The 17,523-nt window shown below is 43.0% G+C and overlaps 1 protein-coding gene across 5 annotated transcripts in view; it reads left to right on the top strand.

Moving 5' to 3' along the window:
• RUNX2 (RUNX family transcription factor 2) overlaps nt 1–17,523 on the top strand; it is a 181,049-nt gene that overhangs the window by 61,224 nt on the left and 102,302 nt on the right. For 3 of the 5 annotated variants that reach the window (XM_051811550.1, XM_051811543.1, XM_051811570.1), the window contains one exon: nt 12,551–12,724. The exons of the other annotated variants lie outside the window; for them this stretch is intronic. In XM_051811550.1, coding sequence (XP_051667510.1) covers nt 12,551–12,724 — 174 coding nt within the window. The remainder of the gene's footprint in view (nt 1–12,550; nt 12,725–17,523) is intronic. 5 annotated transcript variants of the gene reach the window in all.

Raw genomic sequence — 17,523 nt, 5'->3', positions numbered from 1 at the left:
CCTGGGGATTTGTTACCTTCTGGTAGCCAAACGTGCAGGCAACTGGGGTAGAGGGCGAGATTTATTCTCCAGAACTCTGTTTTCCTATTGTTTTTAGGTTCATGGGAAGCTCCCTGTTACTAAACAAATTTTAACAACTCTTGGGTCAGCCCCCTACCAAAGCCCTTCACAGAAATATTACATTCCTCCCAGCCAAGTGCTGTTGTGTCACTCACCTCCTCCCTCTCTGTGCCCCCTGGGGCTGTCATGGGAGGCATCACCCCTTGACAGGTTAAACACCTGGCTTAGGCACTGAATTAATGACCTTCAGAGCCCATAAGGGGCTTAACTTTGCCCAACAACATGCATCTCATGAGTTTTGGGCATGAAGTTGATAAACAGATGGTCTGGGGCAGGGACAGCCATCTTGGGGGTTTGTCTTGGGGGTCTGATGTGAGATGAATTTATACAGGACTGAAGTTTCTGTATGGATGGGATTTGGGTTTGTATATTCTTTTCTTTTCCACCAAAGAAAAAAAAATCCAGTGGAGATAGTTATGAATGAAGGACTTCCGAAAGGAAATAATGCAAATAATGAGGCTCTCTTGCTGGAAAATCCCAGGATCTTATAGTCTACTGCATTGAGAAGTTCCCTACACTCTCATAGAAGACACAGGTTGTCAAAAACATTTGCTTCCAGGCTTAGTGTGTGGTGTTTTTCCCCCAAAGAAGTTTGTCATTTTGATGTCCCTTGTTCTTAACACTGGCATGGAGAGGAGCACATAGGTTTTAACAGAAGGGGATGGCCAGGGCTACTGTGTGTGGGACCATCTCTCTTTGAGTGATGAGCAAACACACAAATAAAAAAGCAGCAGCCAAAACCAATCATGAACTAGGATCTGGACCTTCACTGGGGATTGTAGAAATACTCTCAAGCATTGGGTGTGAAATTCTAGTTTTACTTTTTTGTGTCTCCCCCAAAAACTAGTGGAAACTCAGAGTTTCCACTCGTTTCCACTAGCTTGCCAAATTAAATGTGAAATCAATCCTGTAATATCCATGTGAGGCAAAGAAATTACAATTATTCAGAGGTTAGAGCTGTAGGAAACCCCTGGCACGGAGGGGCTAAGACCAGCATTTCTAGACTCAGGTTCCTCATGGTCAGGAATACCTGAGCAGACAGCCTGTGTTTTGCTGTGCCCTTTCATGGCAGCTGGAGATGCTGAGCTCTTTGCAGCATCAGGCCCACAGTTATAGCAGGAACTCCCTGGCTGTGTGTACTCATGTTCAAAATATTGTGTACGTGACTTAACCCCGGACAGACAAGCACTCAGCCCCAGAACAGTAGGGCTGAAAGAAACCTCAGGCGACCTAGTCCATTTCTCCTCAGAGGAAGTATTAGATATACTTAGATCATCACTGACATCTGTCCAAATTTTTAAATCCTCCAGTACTGAGCCTTCCACTTACTTACCAAGTCTGGGTTTTGTGTTTCTTTCTTTTATACTTAAAAAGGAGTTTGCTAATACCGTGCATTAATCTCTTAAATCTCCTCTACCTCAGCTGAAGGCAGCTTTTTCTTGTGCTGTTCTCAGCTGACACAGAGATCAATCGATTACCATTTGCTGTAGAAAACATTTTACTCTTATCATGTCCTTTCCTGCTCGTCTCTTTTCTAGACTAAACAAATGTATTTCCTTCAACTTTTCCATGTTGCTCATGCTTTCTAAATCTGTTATCGCTCCTGTTGCTCTTCTCTGGATTCTCTCTCATATGTCTCTATCTTTCTTAGAGGGTGGTGTCCCACGCTGGGTAAAGCAGTCCAGCTGATGTCTCACCACTTCTGAGCAGCATGTAATAGTTACCTTCTATGTCTTCTATGCAACATGACCATTAATCTTTCCCAGAAATGCATTTACTTAATCTAAAAAAAAAAAAAAAGCAGAATCCCATTTTTGACTCACATTCAACTTGCAACTCCCTGCCACCCCCAGATATTCCTCTGCAATCTGCTGGCTAATAGGTTTGTCCTTGTGGTGCATTTGATCTCTTGCTCCAAAATGTAATATAATGCACTTAACTTTTACTGCATGTCATTTTACTAATGACATGTCAAATATAATTTCTCTTGCTTGCTCAGATCATTTTGAATTCTGACCCATTTCTCCAAGTCTGGAAGATTCCTCCCTACTGGAAGTCTTCTCAAGATTTTATAATCATGCTTTGTATTGTATCATCTAAGTTATTGCAGAAAATTTAGCCATTCATTGGCTGAAGCTGCATAAAACATCTTCCATTTCAATATTCCATTTCAATATAACTAGTGATAGTCAGCAGGCAACCTTGTAACACTGAACCCCCAGCCATTCATCCCCTATGGCTGTGTTTTAGCTTTTAAGTCATATAATCACAGAATGGTTTGGGTTGGAAGGGACTTTAAAGCTCATCTTGTTCCAAGCCCCCTGCCATGGGCAGGGACACGTTCCCCTAGACTATGTTGCTCAAAGCCCCATCCAGACTGGCCTTGGACACTTCCAGGATTATGGGACATCCAAGAATGGGGCAGCCACAGCTGTCTCAGGGCAACATGTTCCAGGGCCTCACCACCCTCACAGCGAGGAATTTTTTCCTAATATCTAATCTAAGTCTACCCTTTCCCTTTCCCTCAAAAGACCCAAAAGCAGAGGTTAATCCATCTCAACTTCCACCTGAGCCAGAAATGCCCCTGCTGGCATTGGCAGGGAGCGATGGAGCATAGCAAGGGGTTAAAAACTGCGACTCACCTCCTGGATTGTTGGCAGCATCTTCAGCCCAATGTTTCTTCTCTTTAAGCCCAGCTGCAGCATTTATGTGCCGCTTAAGGCTGTCCTTCTTCAGAACTTGCACATCATGTAGGTGCTTGTGCAAGTGCTCTGAGTGCACAGAAAGTTGAATCCCTTCTGCAACTTGAAAGTTGCCCCAATAATCCACTCATTGCCAGCAGCACCAGACTTTTTACGCACTTGAGTGTAAAAATAAGAGCAAAGAATAGTGTTAAACATATTTTTTACCGGGAAACCACCAATTCTTTATACCTTTCTGGAGGAAGAAAGGGAGGCATCCGTCAAACTGTCATTATAAATTTGATGCCACAAACCTAAGCTCATGGAGCCGCTAGGAATTTGTAAACCTTTTAAAGCACACGCCTGTTTTTGACATTCAAAATAAAAAATCTTTATAGATTTTTGTGGAAAACACTGATGGGCCAGCAACTAAATGACATTTTTCAACAGTCAGACAGACTCCACACAAACTGAATAGATGTCCAGTTTTAGAAGGACAGGTAATTACTTTCTGTTCTATGCCCAAGAACAGAAAATACTTGGCCTGTTTTACTCACTGAGTAGGAAAAGATGTTTGAGGGTGGTTTGCTTTTCTTTTTCCTAAAGGCTGCTACATCCTGGCTTCTGCCTCCATACAGCCTGAGTGTAGGTGCCCTTTATATAACAATAACTTGATACTACTCAAAATACTTGGCGCTGCAAGCAGGGGAGTGGAATGCAATAAGAACACTTTAGCAGGTCCGAGGGTGAGTAAACTCCAGTAGTTTTGGAAGGAGAAGGCAGAGTTTTCAGTGTGCGTCTCTCCCTTACTTGGCATCCGCCGACAATCAGAATACAAGGATTAACATTGTAGACTCCGTTTATTACACTTGGGTGGATAAAGCAATTATCTGTCTATCACGGCTGTAGTAAATTGTGCAACGGCATTAACATGGGTGGATACGTGGATAAATGCTACTCTGCCACAGAGGGTGCTGATACACAAGATAATCCTTCAAGCTGAGCTTGTAAAGACTGTTTTCTTTCAGAGTTTAGATCATGTTACCCCCGCCAGTGTAGATTGAAATGGCATCTTTTTTATTTTTTAACCACGTTTTCAGGTTTCCTTAGCCATCTGAATTGTATTAGTAAGGTTATTTTAGAAACATCCCGCTTTATTCAAGTTTAAACAGTCTGCTTAAAACCTGCTGCATGGATATAAACACAGTAGTCATCTAAGGCAGCAAAACAATCTGTTGAAAGATAGAGTGCAAACATGCACACATCCATCTATTATTGCTTAACTGTTGTGTCTTCCATGCCTGAATTCCCGTTGTAACCGCAGCGTTCAGCCGGCAGTACGCTCCTGGTTTTGGGGGTGTAAAACAAAACCAAAAACGAAAATGCACCTATTGATGTCTGGAGAGCAGCGCAGCATCTGAGAGCTCTACACTAGATTTAAACTAAGCGCCTTAAGTCTGGTTTAATGGCTGTGTTTACATCATCCCTCCTCCCCTTCTCATTCTTTTAAAGTAGTCAGGTTTCGCAAGCGTTAAGAAAACCATCCCCTCCTGCCAGCTGGAGGGAAGCCAGTTCAAGATTTTTTTTCTCTCCCCCCTCTCTTGCCCTCTTCATCACTGTGATCTTTACTGCCGGTTGCTGCAGCAAGGAGCAGAAATTGGCGGGATCTTCATGGGATAGCTACCTTTTTTTTTTTTTGGGGGAGAAAAACTTATTCCTCTAAGATATTGCTGAGTTCCTGAGGATGATAAATCAGAATGAGGAGCTCTTGCGCTTTTCGGGACAGCCCTTGGTCTCCGTTTTCCCCCTTGTGCTAAAAAAAAGGGGGAGGAGAAGGGGGAGAACGTAATAGATACGAGCATGCAAAGGGAACTAAGGCAGGACCAAGACTTGCGTGACAGTCTCTGTTTATGTGAGTTGTCTTTAATGTCTCCAAGTGGTGATGCCAGCAATGTTTAGCTGGTTTCCTGGCACACGTGCACACAGATTCCTTTATGTTCATGAAGGATGGGTAAAGGTGAAGGCAGAGCATCGCTGAGCAAGGGGGTCCCACCTGCTCCCTCCCAGATCCGTCTGGTTCGGGCTCATATTCCTATGGGGCATTGCTCAGCTTTGCAGAACAAGCTTCAAAATCCAAATCAGAATTCAGAAGTTTTTCAAAAAGAAGAGAGAAATTAAAAACTCCACCACTGCAGCAAGGGGAGACTTGGTTCATTCACCTGGAGCAGAGAGGCGGAGAGGAGGGCAGGACAGATCCTGCAACCCTGGGATGAGTTGACCAGTGGGAGGGAAGCAGTGCAAAAGCAATCCCACTTGAGCTCCTTCCTGCTCTGTTGTCCTTTTTCTCAAAGCACCATTTTGGTTTCATTCACTCCATTTTCCAGTTATTCTGCTTTAACACACCTTTCCCTGTGCAGAGTTCCTGGCCAACTCAGCCCCTGCCACACACCCCCATCAGTCCCTTAGCTGCTGGAGGAGGAGAATGGAGCCCTGCTCCAAGGAGGCATTTTCACCTCTCTACATAGAGAAATTCTGGGAGCAAGAGGCTCCTTTGCAACTGTTGCAGATTGCTAAAACCCCTGACCTCCAGGTCTGTCTTTCAACTGGATGTGTGCTCTTCACAGCTCCCAGCTGAACTTTGAAAATCATTGATAGCACTTTATATCCTCAAAAGCTTTAGAGTCATTCCCATGGGCATGAAGGGACATAGGTTACACCCCCAATGGGATCATTTCTTCTCACCCTTCCTGACCCTTCCTCCCTTTGCCCTTCTGGAAGCTTTTGGTTCCATGTTGGGCAGGCTGCCTGCGAGATGAGCTGAAATGACACTTCCTTTCTCCCAGAAAGTCAGTGGGGAGATGACCATGGACACCAGAGATGCTCCATGGGCTTGACCTCTACACTGACTTTCCAACCTGCCTCTGCCTCTGCTCACTCTGGTTTGGAGCCACGGCTCTGGGAAAATGGGAGTGTAACTGGTTCCCTTGGGAGCTGGATCTGGCCCTTTTGGAGCCATATCATCTGCAGACCTTCAGGAGAGCAGAGGTCGGGGAGGAGGAACTCAGTGGGATTTCGGCAAATGGATCCATGTTAGATCCATTTCATAAGAACTGACCCTGTCCACAGCGTACGTTCCCCTGTCTGTTTATTTCCATTTCTTTCAATAGTTTCAGGTACAGAGCTGAGCTGCTTTGGGTAAAAAAATACGTCTTTTTTAAGAACAAAAAGAGACAGGGGCTTATTTTCTGCCTGCGCCTGAATGACTCCTGTTGGGACTAACAGGGCTCTGTGTACAGTCAGGAGAATAAACTCCCCAGTCTAATGCAAACTGGTGCCCTCAGCTACTTAAAAAAAAAACAAACTTTTTTTTCTCCCTTGAGTGAATTAACTGCAGTTACTGCACCTATGTAGCTCCTTGTTTTATGAACTATAAGAACTTTTCCTATGCACAGCCTATGGCCTAATTATGTAATTATGTCTCTTGGGTGGATTATATTTTTTTCTCATAATTGTGTCTTTACCCAAGAGACTGGAAGGGTTCCAGGCTTTCCCCTTCCCTGGGTAAAAATTATTTGGCTCTTGAGTTTTGGGGTTTTTTTCCATGAACTTTGGATTGGGTGCATTCAGTAGGACTGGATGGGGAGAAGCCAGCCCTGAATGACAATTTGTCACAAGACGAGGGGCACAACAGGGAACCTCATGACTTGCTTCAGAGTTTCTTTTCCTTGCAAAGAGCTGATATGAATCTTCTAGTTTATGGCTCTCTTATTTTTACCTCCAGTGCGTAGATTGACACTGCTTTGGAGTGACATGTTGCTGCAGTGAAGTACTGTCTAAAATTTGTAACAGAACAATGAATATTTTTGCTTCATGCTGAATGCTCAGCGTTATTCAGTCCCTGCACAACAGCTGTTAGGAAGCCTTAGGCTCAGGTCTCAACTCCTTTATTGTGGCATAAATGTGGGTCCCTTGCCTTCAGCTTTACCAGCCTGTAGCTGAATTCAGTCAAGCCCATATTGGCACCTTCCAGTTACATTTGATCCATAGGACCAAATAGGGTGAAATGCAGGTAGACATCCAAAGAGAATTTAAGGTGAATTTGTGATGAAATTCAGAGGACATTTAACTTATCTTCTTTATGTTGTGAAATTGTCTTCTACAATATGTACACAGATGTATGTCCCTAGCGTGCCAGTGTTAATAGAGACACAGTCAGAGTGCTTGTCTCAAAGACATATAATGTTAGTAGGAAAAAATGTACCTATTCTTTAACCTTTTTTAAGCATGTCAACTTTGGAGAACAGTGGGAATAATCACAACTTGGGTTCTTGGTCTCCATTGTGCTTCTCTTGAGGTCAAGGAAAGCCTGGGGCGTGCCGGCTACAAATTCATAGGTCATGAAGTAGGTGATTATTCTTTCTTCTGCCAGCCTTTACTCAGAAGGAAAGTCCCTTTTCCATTGGGACTAATCCAGAGCCATAGAAAGCTTTGGTTACTGGTCCTGGAGTTCCAAGAACAGTTTGCCCTTTCCTAGTCACTCCATGGAGTGCAGATGCTGAGCACAATCATGACATAGGGTAAACAGAAGCCATGGTGGAATTTTATGTTGGGTCATCACCCTCCATTCTGCCTGGGATGTCCCAGAAAATGTGTCTCCAGCAGGATCTTACTTTCATGACCTTTCTGCCTTCCCTTGGCTTCTTTATGGAGACACCTGACTCCCACAATACTACTTCTTGTTAGCGCAAAAGCAAGAAAAGTTAGAACTGGGCGATGACTGAAAATAGCTAACCCACTGGAGAGTGATAAAAGCATCTGCTGAAAATCTGGTAACCAGATCTCCTTGGTACCAGAAAAAAAAACCCACACAAAAAAGCTGGTGGGTGGTGTACATGGTACAAAGAAAGGGAGTCCCTGAGTGTCAGCATCTGGCAAGGCCACGTGTAGCATAATCTGATTAGTTTTCAGTTCCACACCCACAAGCTGAAAGATAAAAACGCACACCCCTCCTCCCTGAGGAGGTAAAAATCTTCAAGCATCAACACCACATTTACATTCTGCAAGTCAGCCTCTTCCATGGCCCAATTTACATCTTGCCTTCTCCAGCAGAGTGGTGGAAGTTCAGGGATGAGAGAAGAGCTCACGTCCCTCTCCAGTTACCACATCCAACAGACTCAAGATTGCCTTGCTTTGATCTGGGAGACATTCCATTGCTTAGTTTAAACTGAAATGATTAAGAAGGAGAAGAAGCCTTCTCACATCTTCTGCCGTGCCTGGGATGTGATAATTGAACATCAGCTTCCATGGGCCATGTGAACATACTCTGAGGCCATCCCGGGCTGGCGAGCAGAAGCAGCAGCTCAGGCACTGGCTGACTGGCTGCAGTTTGCACTGACCTAATGACACTCAGTGCTGTTTTCTGGTTTGATTCATGTAAAATGACCAAAATTGGCACTGGAAGGGATTAATGGCAATGCTTTTGCCTCCAGAAACTAATACTTAAGTTGGTATTTAGCTTGAAATAGCTGAGTAGTGGCGAAAGATCAGAATATGTCTTGTCATTTTGGAGTGAATAATGGATTTCTGATATCCAGCGTGTTTTGTACTGTGCCAGCAGACAAATCATAACAGCTTGTTTAGCTTTTGCCTATGAATTCTCAATTTTTTCATCTCTTTCCTATCTCCTCTCCTGTGACCTAACCAGTTCCAAAGGCTACTGAGTCCCATCCTTACTCAGAGACTCATGGAACAGCCTCCATCTTTTTGACTACATTTTGTATCGAATACTGCCTGTGCCCATAAACATTTTTCCCCTCTCCAAGCCCAATCCATTCCACAAATTAATCTTTGTAACAGAGCAACAGACACTAAATGCAGTGTTGTAAGCACTGGGATAGCTGCAACATTATTTTATTCTACTCTTCACACAGATTTTATATTGCTTTTTAATGTACTCACTGCTGCAGCAGATCATGGATTCTCCCTCAGCTCTCCACACTTGCTACCCTAATCTTTTTTCCTGAAATAAAATTACGCCTCAATACTGAGACTGAGGAATACAGCTTTTCTTAGCACACTCCCCTGGGATCAGGAATTTCTCTGTCAACGGACACATATATCAATGAGAGATGAAAAGCAGCTTGTGGAATGAGTTTTAAACATGTATCACATATTTCATTGCTGCTGCTTATGTGCTGCTCAGAAGGTCTTTTTAGACTGTTTTCAGCCAATACCTCCTGGCTTCTCTGTACTTAATAGGATTTTTTTTTTTCTGCACAGGAATCAAGGCAGGATATTTAAGTTGCCCACACGCCTTTGTGAGCACCTCCTGATTTCAGAAGGTTTTGCTGAGTTTCCTGCTGACTTTCAGTGTGAGCACGTCTCAGCTTTTATCAAAGCAGAGTAACCCATGACGTGCGAAGCTGCAATGTCATCTTGTCTCCCTGGGACATTTCACTGGGGGAGTGTGGCTCCTTCTGTGGATCTCTTTGTCACAACATGACTCCGCGTTACAACCCTAAATTTTAAATGTCCAGAAGGGGAAGGCAAGTCTGCCTTTGGCCCCTTGCTGCTTTCTGGGGACTTGCAGTTCCATTGATGCCTGGGGTCTTCCAGATGTGCACAGAGCTCTCTTTTCCTACTCTTTTTTTTGGGGAGGGGGGGGCAGGGGCGGCAACACCCAAACCCACACATCTCTAGATCATTTCAATTTGACCAGATGTGAGGATCTTTCTTCTTAATTCTTTTTTCCCTTCTCCTTTTATTTCCTCTCTTCTTCCCCCCCCCTTTTTTTTATCCTGCCTACCCTAAAGTGCACTGCTATCCTCTTGAATTTTGTCTTTCTGTGACAGTCCTAGTTCATTATAAAAATAATATCCATAATTAGATATAAAATCTTCTCTGGCAGAGCTATGCATGACCAAACAGAGCGAGATGAAAACAGGGATGGGAGGTTTTGGGCATAGGTTGGTGCAGGAGTGGTGGTGAACTATGTAGTAAGTGTTCATTGAGTTATCTGAAGATAGTTAAAATAGCTTGTGCATCAGTTTCTTAGTGATTTTTAGTGACTTTCAGTGACTTTCCTTAAGGAAAAGGGCACTATATGAACATAACGTGGGATTTTTCTACAGATATTCAAATTACAATTTACTTTGGGGGTGGATTAATTTCCAGCTGAAGTCAGCCCTGGTGCGTGAGACCAGAGATGGGCTGATCATGTCTGCCTTATTTTGAGCCCTCTCAGATTTCACAGAATCGCAGAATGATTTGGGTTGGAAGGGACCTTAAAGATCATCACGTTCCAACCCCTTGTCATGAGCAGGGACACCTTCCACTAGACCAGGTTGCTCAATTTGCCAAATCATGATTAGGAATGAGCAGAAGAGAAAAGAGGAAGGGAAGAGGATGCCTTGAAAAGAAAAAAAAAAGAGTGGAAAATATGACAGGCAAGGGGAAAAGCAAACACATAAAAATCGTGGAGGAAAAGAAGATGGAGTAATCCCAAGAGAATATTGACTGCATGTGTATGTGAAAGTCATTTCTTCAGATACACCAGACCCAACTTGTACAAGTTGTAATTTGGATACATTGAGAACATAAAGCTAAAGAATACAAGTTAGATGTTATGTTGTTAATTAAGCTGCTGTTACAGAGTTTTTACAAGCCCACCAAAAATCGTTCCCCATTTAAAGTGATTGATCCCTCCTGAAGCGAGAAGTAGACACCCATGTCAGCTCTAACACGGAGCAGCACCTTCTCCTTGAGGAGAAGGCTCCTGCCTATCACTGTGCTTTTAGACTGAGTCATCCTGGGACAGAGAAATCATGCTTCAAAGTAACAAATAATGGGTCAATTAATTATTATTTTTTAAATTGCTAGAGAAGTTTCTCCGAAGTTAAATTCCATCAAGTTTCTCCTCATCTTGCAACCTGACTGCTCTATCTAAAAATGCAATTTCCCTGAATTCAGTTTAGATTTATCTGATTTGGATATTGCTTTACCAACGTGCCATGAAGGCACCATAGTCCCAGTTAGATGATGTGAACCCATGTAGTTAGTACTGTGATGAGAGTTACCATTAAAAATCTTTTTTTTTTTTTTTAGCAGTGGTAGTCTGATAGCTCAATCTCAAGACTAAGTGGCCTCATTTCTGCTTCTAAAAAAAATTAACCAGTGCAGGAATTGGTTCTCTGGCCCAAAGACTGATGGGACAATCTGCCCATGTCAGCAAAGCTGGACTCTTGTAGCCTCCAGGCAGATGGCTGTGTTCACACTGCTGAGGGACAACACAGATTACCTCAAGCCACTAGGGATCATCTGGAAGAGTTCAAGCCCAAACCCTTCCAGAGGCCCTTCTTATTGTTAAAAGCATTTAAATATCCCACCCAGTTATTGCTTGTGCCTGTGCCCTGGCACTGCTCACAGGGATGGAGACAGATGTGGTTCTGGGTCACAGTCAGGGGGTCTGGGCCCCCCTTTCAGCTCTGCAGAGGCTTTTTGTGTGACCTTGGTTGGTGACTTAGGGTAAGCTTCATTCCATTTAATGTTGACTAATGGCAAGGGTGTCTAATTAAACCAGTCATGTGTGCTCCCTCTCTGATCAGAGAAGGAAGAGAAAGCAAATTCAGAAGGTGAATCATGCTGTTTTAAGATGGGTGTCAGAGACAAATGAGATGAATTGCCCTCTGGAAGTAGCTATTTCTTTCCATTAACCGAAGAGGAAGTCTACATTAGAAGAGTTTAGACTAGATGCCTGATTTATGAATGGCTGAAGTTAAGCAAAATTAGTCCTGTCCTTAATCTTTATGCATGTCTGTTTCTCTGTGTGTTAAATAATAGAAATAACACCTTCTGCACCTCACATTGGAAGGCACCATTAGTCAAGGAGCATCCTAAAACTCCTTTGGAAAGAAATTAAACCTAGGAGCAAAAATACAACCACTACAGAAATAAAGTCTTTACTCTTGAACCAACTCAGTGACAACATGAGCAGTACCACTGGTGGCATCCTGGTGCTTTTGGCATTTCCCTAATTTACATTTTGACAGCAAAACATCCCTAAATGAGTGTTCTGAAAAATTGCCAGGGGCAATTGGCCTGTTGTGGGGGAGAGCAGTAGCAGCACTGAAGGCTGACCATGACAGGGTGTGAAGGACCAATCTCGGCCAGCAGCTTTAAAGATTTTCCTTGGATACTGCTCTTCTGGATTGACAGGGACTATTGACTTTTTGGAAAATATCCCAGAGGAATGAAAGCTAATGACTGACTGTGATAGAGTTAAAGAAAAAAACATAAAGGGAGAAGAAAAGATTGCAAAAATCCACAACATATGAATCAGGCATGAAATAATTGTCCCACTTGATAACTTGTATGTACTCATGAGGCTTGCTATTGAAAGGGGAAGTTTACCTCTTAACTATCTTGTGTAGTTAAAGCAGAAAAAAAAAACCACCAACAAAAAAGACCTTGTGTGAGTGTCCTGATAAGTGCTTATTTTGATCCAAATTGCAATCTGTTACACATGTGTATGGGCACTGTTGTGTTCGATAAGGCTTTCCCCAGCACAACCATGTCCAAAACACAAACCCCCAATGATGTTTCTGTGTTTTCAGGGGTAGCTGAGATACCTGTAAATCCATTAAATCTAACAACAGGTCCTTAGAGGCCATTTTGGGGTTTTTTTTTGGGGGGTGTGTTAAATTACTACATCTTGTTATTAACGCTTTTATTTTATGATTTGCTGTTTCCAGGGCACAGACAGAAGCTTGATGACTCTAAACCTAGTTTGTTCTCTGAACGCCTCAGTGATTTAGGGCGCATTCCTCATCCCAGTATGAGAGTAGGGGTCCCGACCCAGAGCCCACGGCCCTCTCTGAACTCTGCACCAAGTCCTTTTAATCCACAAGGACAGAGTCAGATTACAGGTAAGAGACAGAACCATAGGTTTGACTTGCACAGGCAATGGTAGTAATTGCTTATGGGTATTTGTGTCTCAGCTGCAGTCAAATAGGCTGTTACAGAGTGAGAGATGTTTTCCAAGCAAAGCTAGGTGGGAAGTGGATTTTTCTGTAGTGCTTGAAGCTGAAAATGTTATTCTTTTTCTTTTAATATCTTTTTGCCATAAATCTAACATAGTCAATCCAGGTAAATTGGGTAGGAATCTGGTGAAATTCTAACTGCCATGTTGCTCTGCCTTCTCCATGTTGCAATAGTACTTATTAGCGTATAATAGAATGAACATTTTTATCCAGCCTTGTTATTTTGCACCCATGTGGAGGGGAACAACCAGCACTTAATAATCTTTCTATCAGAATAATAACACAATCTTCTCACATGGCAGTTTCCTTCCAGCACCAGTGCTGGCCACGGTTACAATAAATGAACTGGGTTATGGAGAAGTCTCTAAAGGTTGCTTGTGGGGGTTGTATGCAACATTTATGATTGCATGCTGAGAGACAGATTTTGTTGTGCTGAGAGAAATCATAAAGCACCCACCATGTGTCACAGATTAGAAGACTGAAATAAGTTGTTTAACTGAAGCTAAGCCAGAAGTTTGCAGCAAAACTGCAAAGCCTACAAAATAAACCAATTTTGTCATTTTTTTCTAAATTCAGAGCTAGTTACATTTTTTAAAATAGTTTCAAAACAAACCAATTTTGTAATTTTTTTTTCTAAATTCAGAGATAGTTACATTTTTTTAGAATAGTTTCGAAACAATCTCTACCTAATTTTGGGCATTTCCAGACTCAAAATTTGTGTTGACATATTTGTGTCTATCCAGGATGTGAAGAGGTGTTACCCCTGACCAATTGCTCGAACTGTTGGCGAGCTTCACCTGGATACAAGTCTGTCAGCAAAGCTCTTGGCTCAAATTTCCTAGACTCATTTAATACTCAGTTCTGCTGCTATAGTTGCACCTACACCAGGAGTCCTTTGCCAGCATTATACACCAGCATTCCTTTCCTGGTAAAGCGCTCCTAGTATAGACATAGTCTTTGAGTCAACCTAGGAAGATTTCTAGTTTCATGTTTCAAGTGGTTTTGACATGATACCAGCTGAAACTTAGTGGTTTTAACAAAGTGTTGTGGCTTTCTTCTTCTTTCTTTTTCTCCTTTTTTTTTTTTTAAGTTCAACTGGTTTATTAATTTGCAGTAAGGAAGAGAAGTAAGTGAGTTAATTTGAACCCAAAGCTCTCAAGGAATTGCAACAAAAAAATTGCTCCCATGAGCTATGGCGAAGTTCTCCCATATCTAGAAGTCTAACTTTAACTAGTGTAAAATGTTTATAATATAATAAATATGTTAGTTGTACCCATTACATGGTATCTGATGCCCTCCAGCTTCTCAGAGCAGGTTTTTTTGGCCAGGCTTAGTGTTTTGTTCATAGGACATATGAAGTCAGGGCTCTTGTGCGCATCATTTTCTGAGTAAGAACTGCCAGAATAAAGGCCAATAGTTTTTCTAACCAACCATCTTCTGTCTGGCAGTGTTTGTTGGACATAGCTCCCAAGAAAGCAGAGGGGGAAATCCAGGCTATAAGCAGCTTTTTTCCTTCTTCCTTGAGCCTCCATAGTTTACCTATTGTGCAACACTATATCTAGGAACTAAAGAGGGTGAAATTCTTCCTGACCCCATCTGGTGATCAGCTTATGCCCTGAAGCACAAGAACTGAGATCCCCTTGTAATTTTCTTCCTAACTAAGTGTAACCTCATATGCTGCTCTCCTTCACATAAATGCCTCCCGTAGAAAACGTTCTGCTGGCTTTGATTAATAGACTACTTCTCTGCCTCGTTACGAAGCAGCAGCAGCATTTACAGATCCGGGAGGTGAAAACTTCAGATGAGCTTTAAATAAGCCTGACTGGAAACAAAGCTGTGTGGCATTCGCTGCCTTCTCTGCAAATTTAAGTCAGCACTTCAAAGCACCAGCTGAGACTTCATCGAGAGAGGGAAAATGCAATGCTGGTAGGGCAGAGGGAAGTGAGCTGAGCCAAGGGAGGCAGGCTGGCTTTCCCATCCATTGTGGATTACGTGTTTTTATTGTTGGATAAACTCAGGGTCATGGGATACATTAGCGTCCCAAATTGCTCTCATTTCCCCCAAAATGATAGGACTCAGTTTGTAGTGAATAAGTGGTCCGATACAGTATTTGCTATGATATTCCCCACCCTTATGTTATTCTCCTCCTCAGTTTAGTAAAGTCAAACACCCAGCCCTCAAAGGCTCCTCGTTAGCTCTCTGGTAGCCCTCCCATTTAGTAAGGCCATTGTGTGAGCACGTTACAGGGGTGCGAGCTCTGCGAATTGCCCTGACTTCCCACAAAGCTTTTTGGTGCTCCTCAGGACCTTGACTGCAATCTGTAAAGCTCTACGTGCTTTGATGTCCCACCAAAGCGCTGGGGTGCGTTTTGCGGATGGTCCCTCCGAGTTCTTCTGGGATGAAGGGATGATCTTTGCTGCACAAACCATGCCAATGAGAGACCAAGGTGATGGCGTGGACGAGGCACCGCTTTGATCGGGTGTCGTGTGGGAAATTGTTGAACATCTGCCTGTTCGGTGTGGTGGTAGGGAGCGAGGTGTTTGGGTGTCCAACATCAGTTTCCTTGATGTGGTGGGATATGCAGTTGGAATACCACTGGCTTCTTAACATGGACACTGCCTTGGGGTATCTATTAAAAGGAGACTAGACCCTTCTCTGAAAAACAGGGATTTTTTATTACCTTTATTGGAATTAACCAAGCATTCCTTTAGAAATAGCTTTATTTCATAATCTTTTTACCTAATAATTTAGGGAAAATAATTAATTCGTAATAACTTGGACAGTAAATACTGGTTTCCTATGACAAAATCCATATTATTGCTTGTAAGCACATAAGCTGTTTTTGTTTCGTTCCACTTGAAGTCTTGCATAGCTGTTGCATGATTAAACAGGAATAATATTTAAAGCCTGGCTGGCCCACACCTGAGCCTGAGAGAACTCAGCACTTTGGGGATCACTCTTATATTTCTTTTCTCTGTGTAGATTGTGTTTATTTTCCTGGAGTATCAGAGTACAGGTTGTACAAATCACAGCACAGTCCTTAACCTACCACTGGACTGGACTGTGGCCCTTATTCAACATGGCATTTTAACTAGGATTCAGCAAAAGCTACATCGAAGGGTGATTAAAAAACAAATGGTCCAATAAGCAGATGCCTTTGCTGAGGCAGTGCAGATCCAATTTGAGCCCTGCTTGCTGCCCGTAAATCAGGAATCCTGTCTGTTCACATTTGGATACTGGTATATTTGCTTTTTTAGTTTTTTCCCCTCTCCCTAACGGCACTCACACAACTTGCTCATGTATCGAGTTACATTCTCATTCAGACACTGAGCTGTGGCATCAATATTCCAGTACAAAATGAGGAAAACTTATTTCTCTAAAACGCTGGTGAGGATTAGCTTCTGCAGGCCAGGAAAAGCCACAGGTGCAAGGCAGGAATGTGTTCGATGCGAGGACCCCATCGGCTGGGCTGAGGGACAGCAAAGTGGGAGTTAAGTGAGGTTTCATGCTCCATCACCACTGTGGCACCAGCTGATCTATAGGCAACCTGTGATTTTCACCACTGAAATAACAGCCCTCGAAGACATGTCCTGTGAACCGTTTTTTTCCCCTTTTCCTCTTCCCCCTCCCCATTCACTTCAGGGATGTTATGCTTTCATTTCTTACAATTTTTAGGGTGGTAGGAATCAGATTTAAAGGCTTTGGAGTTGACTAACCTGGAAGGTAGTGAGGGGACACATGTCCACTGGCAGGCAGGGGCTGGTTTCAGGGATACTGTTATCTATGAGTCTACTCAGAGTACCATGAGCAGAAAGCACCTTTGACTCTCAGAGGATGAGGATGGTACCAACTGGGCCATCCTTAATTCCCCATTCAGGGCTTGCAGGCACTGCCCTTTTGCAGAGTAAGGGAGAAGGTAAAAAACTGTGCTCACCCCAGCACTGTCCTTGGCTCTGGATATGGAGCTGTGCAGCATCTGCCTCAGACAGCAGGGTCTCTCATCAGGTACAGGACAGGTTTGAAACAGAATTGGTGTAGCTGTTATTAGACCAGCACTGTGCAACTGCCCTGCCAGGGATTGGCTGTATTTTATCTGGGACCAGCAGCTCTCTGAAGCACTTACCACTTTATAGCTGGTGCACATCCATCTGAGAGCACGGTGGACAAGGTACATAGTTGTTTGGAATAGATAATTTAGAAATTGCCCAAGTAATAGGCTTATAGGGTGAATTATACCTTCAACTCACTATAATGTGGAGTAAAAGCTACAAGACTCATCAGGTGAGGTGGTGGAGCTGGGATTGCTGGTGCAACCCAAAGGTGGCTGCAGTCTGCTGTACTTTATGCAAATGGATTGCATCCTTCAGGCAACTGGAGAGTTGCCATTGTGGACCTCCATTTGGTAAAGCTTGTATCCCTCCTATTAAAGTATTCTTTTTAACTTTATTTCACCACCACCACCCCCTTTTACAATTTAGTGGCCCTAGTAGCATGATTCATTCAGTTTATCTTTTTTTTTTCCTTTTAGAAATGTGACTCTTGAAGAGGTGGAAGGAGGTTTAGAGGTTCTTCAGACCAAAATCTGGTCCCAATTACTCTTCTGTACATTGGGGTGTAACTCCATTGGATTTGACTTGATTGATTGAACTGGGCAATTCACATGAAGCCCTGGGCTTTTAAGGATG

Source organism: Manacus candei, unplaced genomic scaffold (assembly GCF_025592945.1).
Source record: "Manacus candei isolate 608988 ecotype Guabito, Panama unplaced genomic scaffold, ASM2559294v1 h1tg000007l, whole genome shotgun sequence".
NCBI classification, from domain to species: Eukaryota; Metazoa; Chordata; class Aves; order Passeriformes; family Pipridae; genus Manacus; species Manacus candei.
This window is presented reverse-complemented; position numbering and strand designations above follow the sequence as displayed.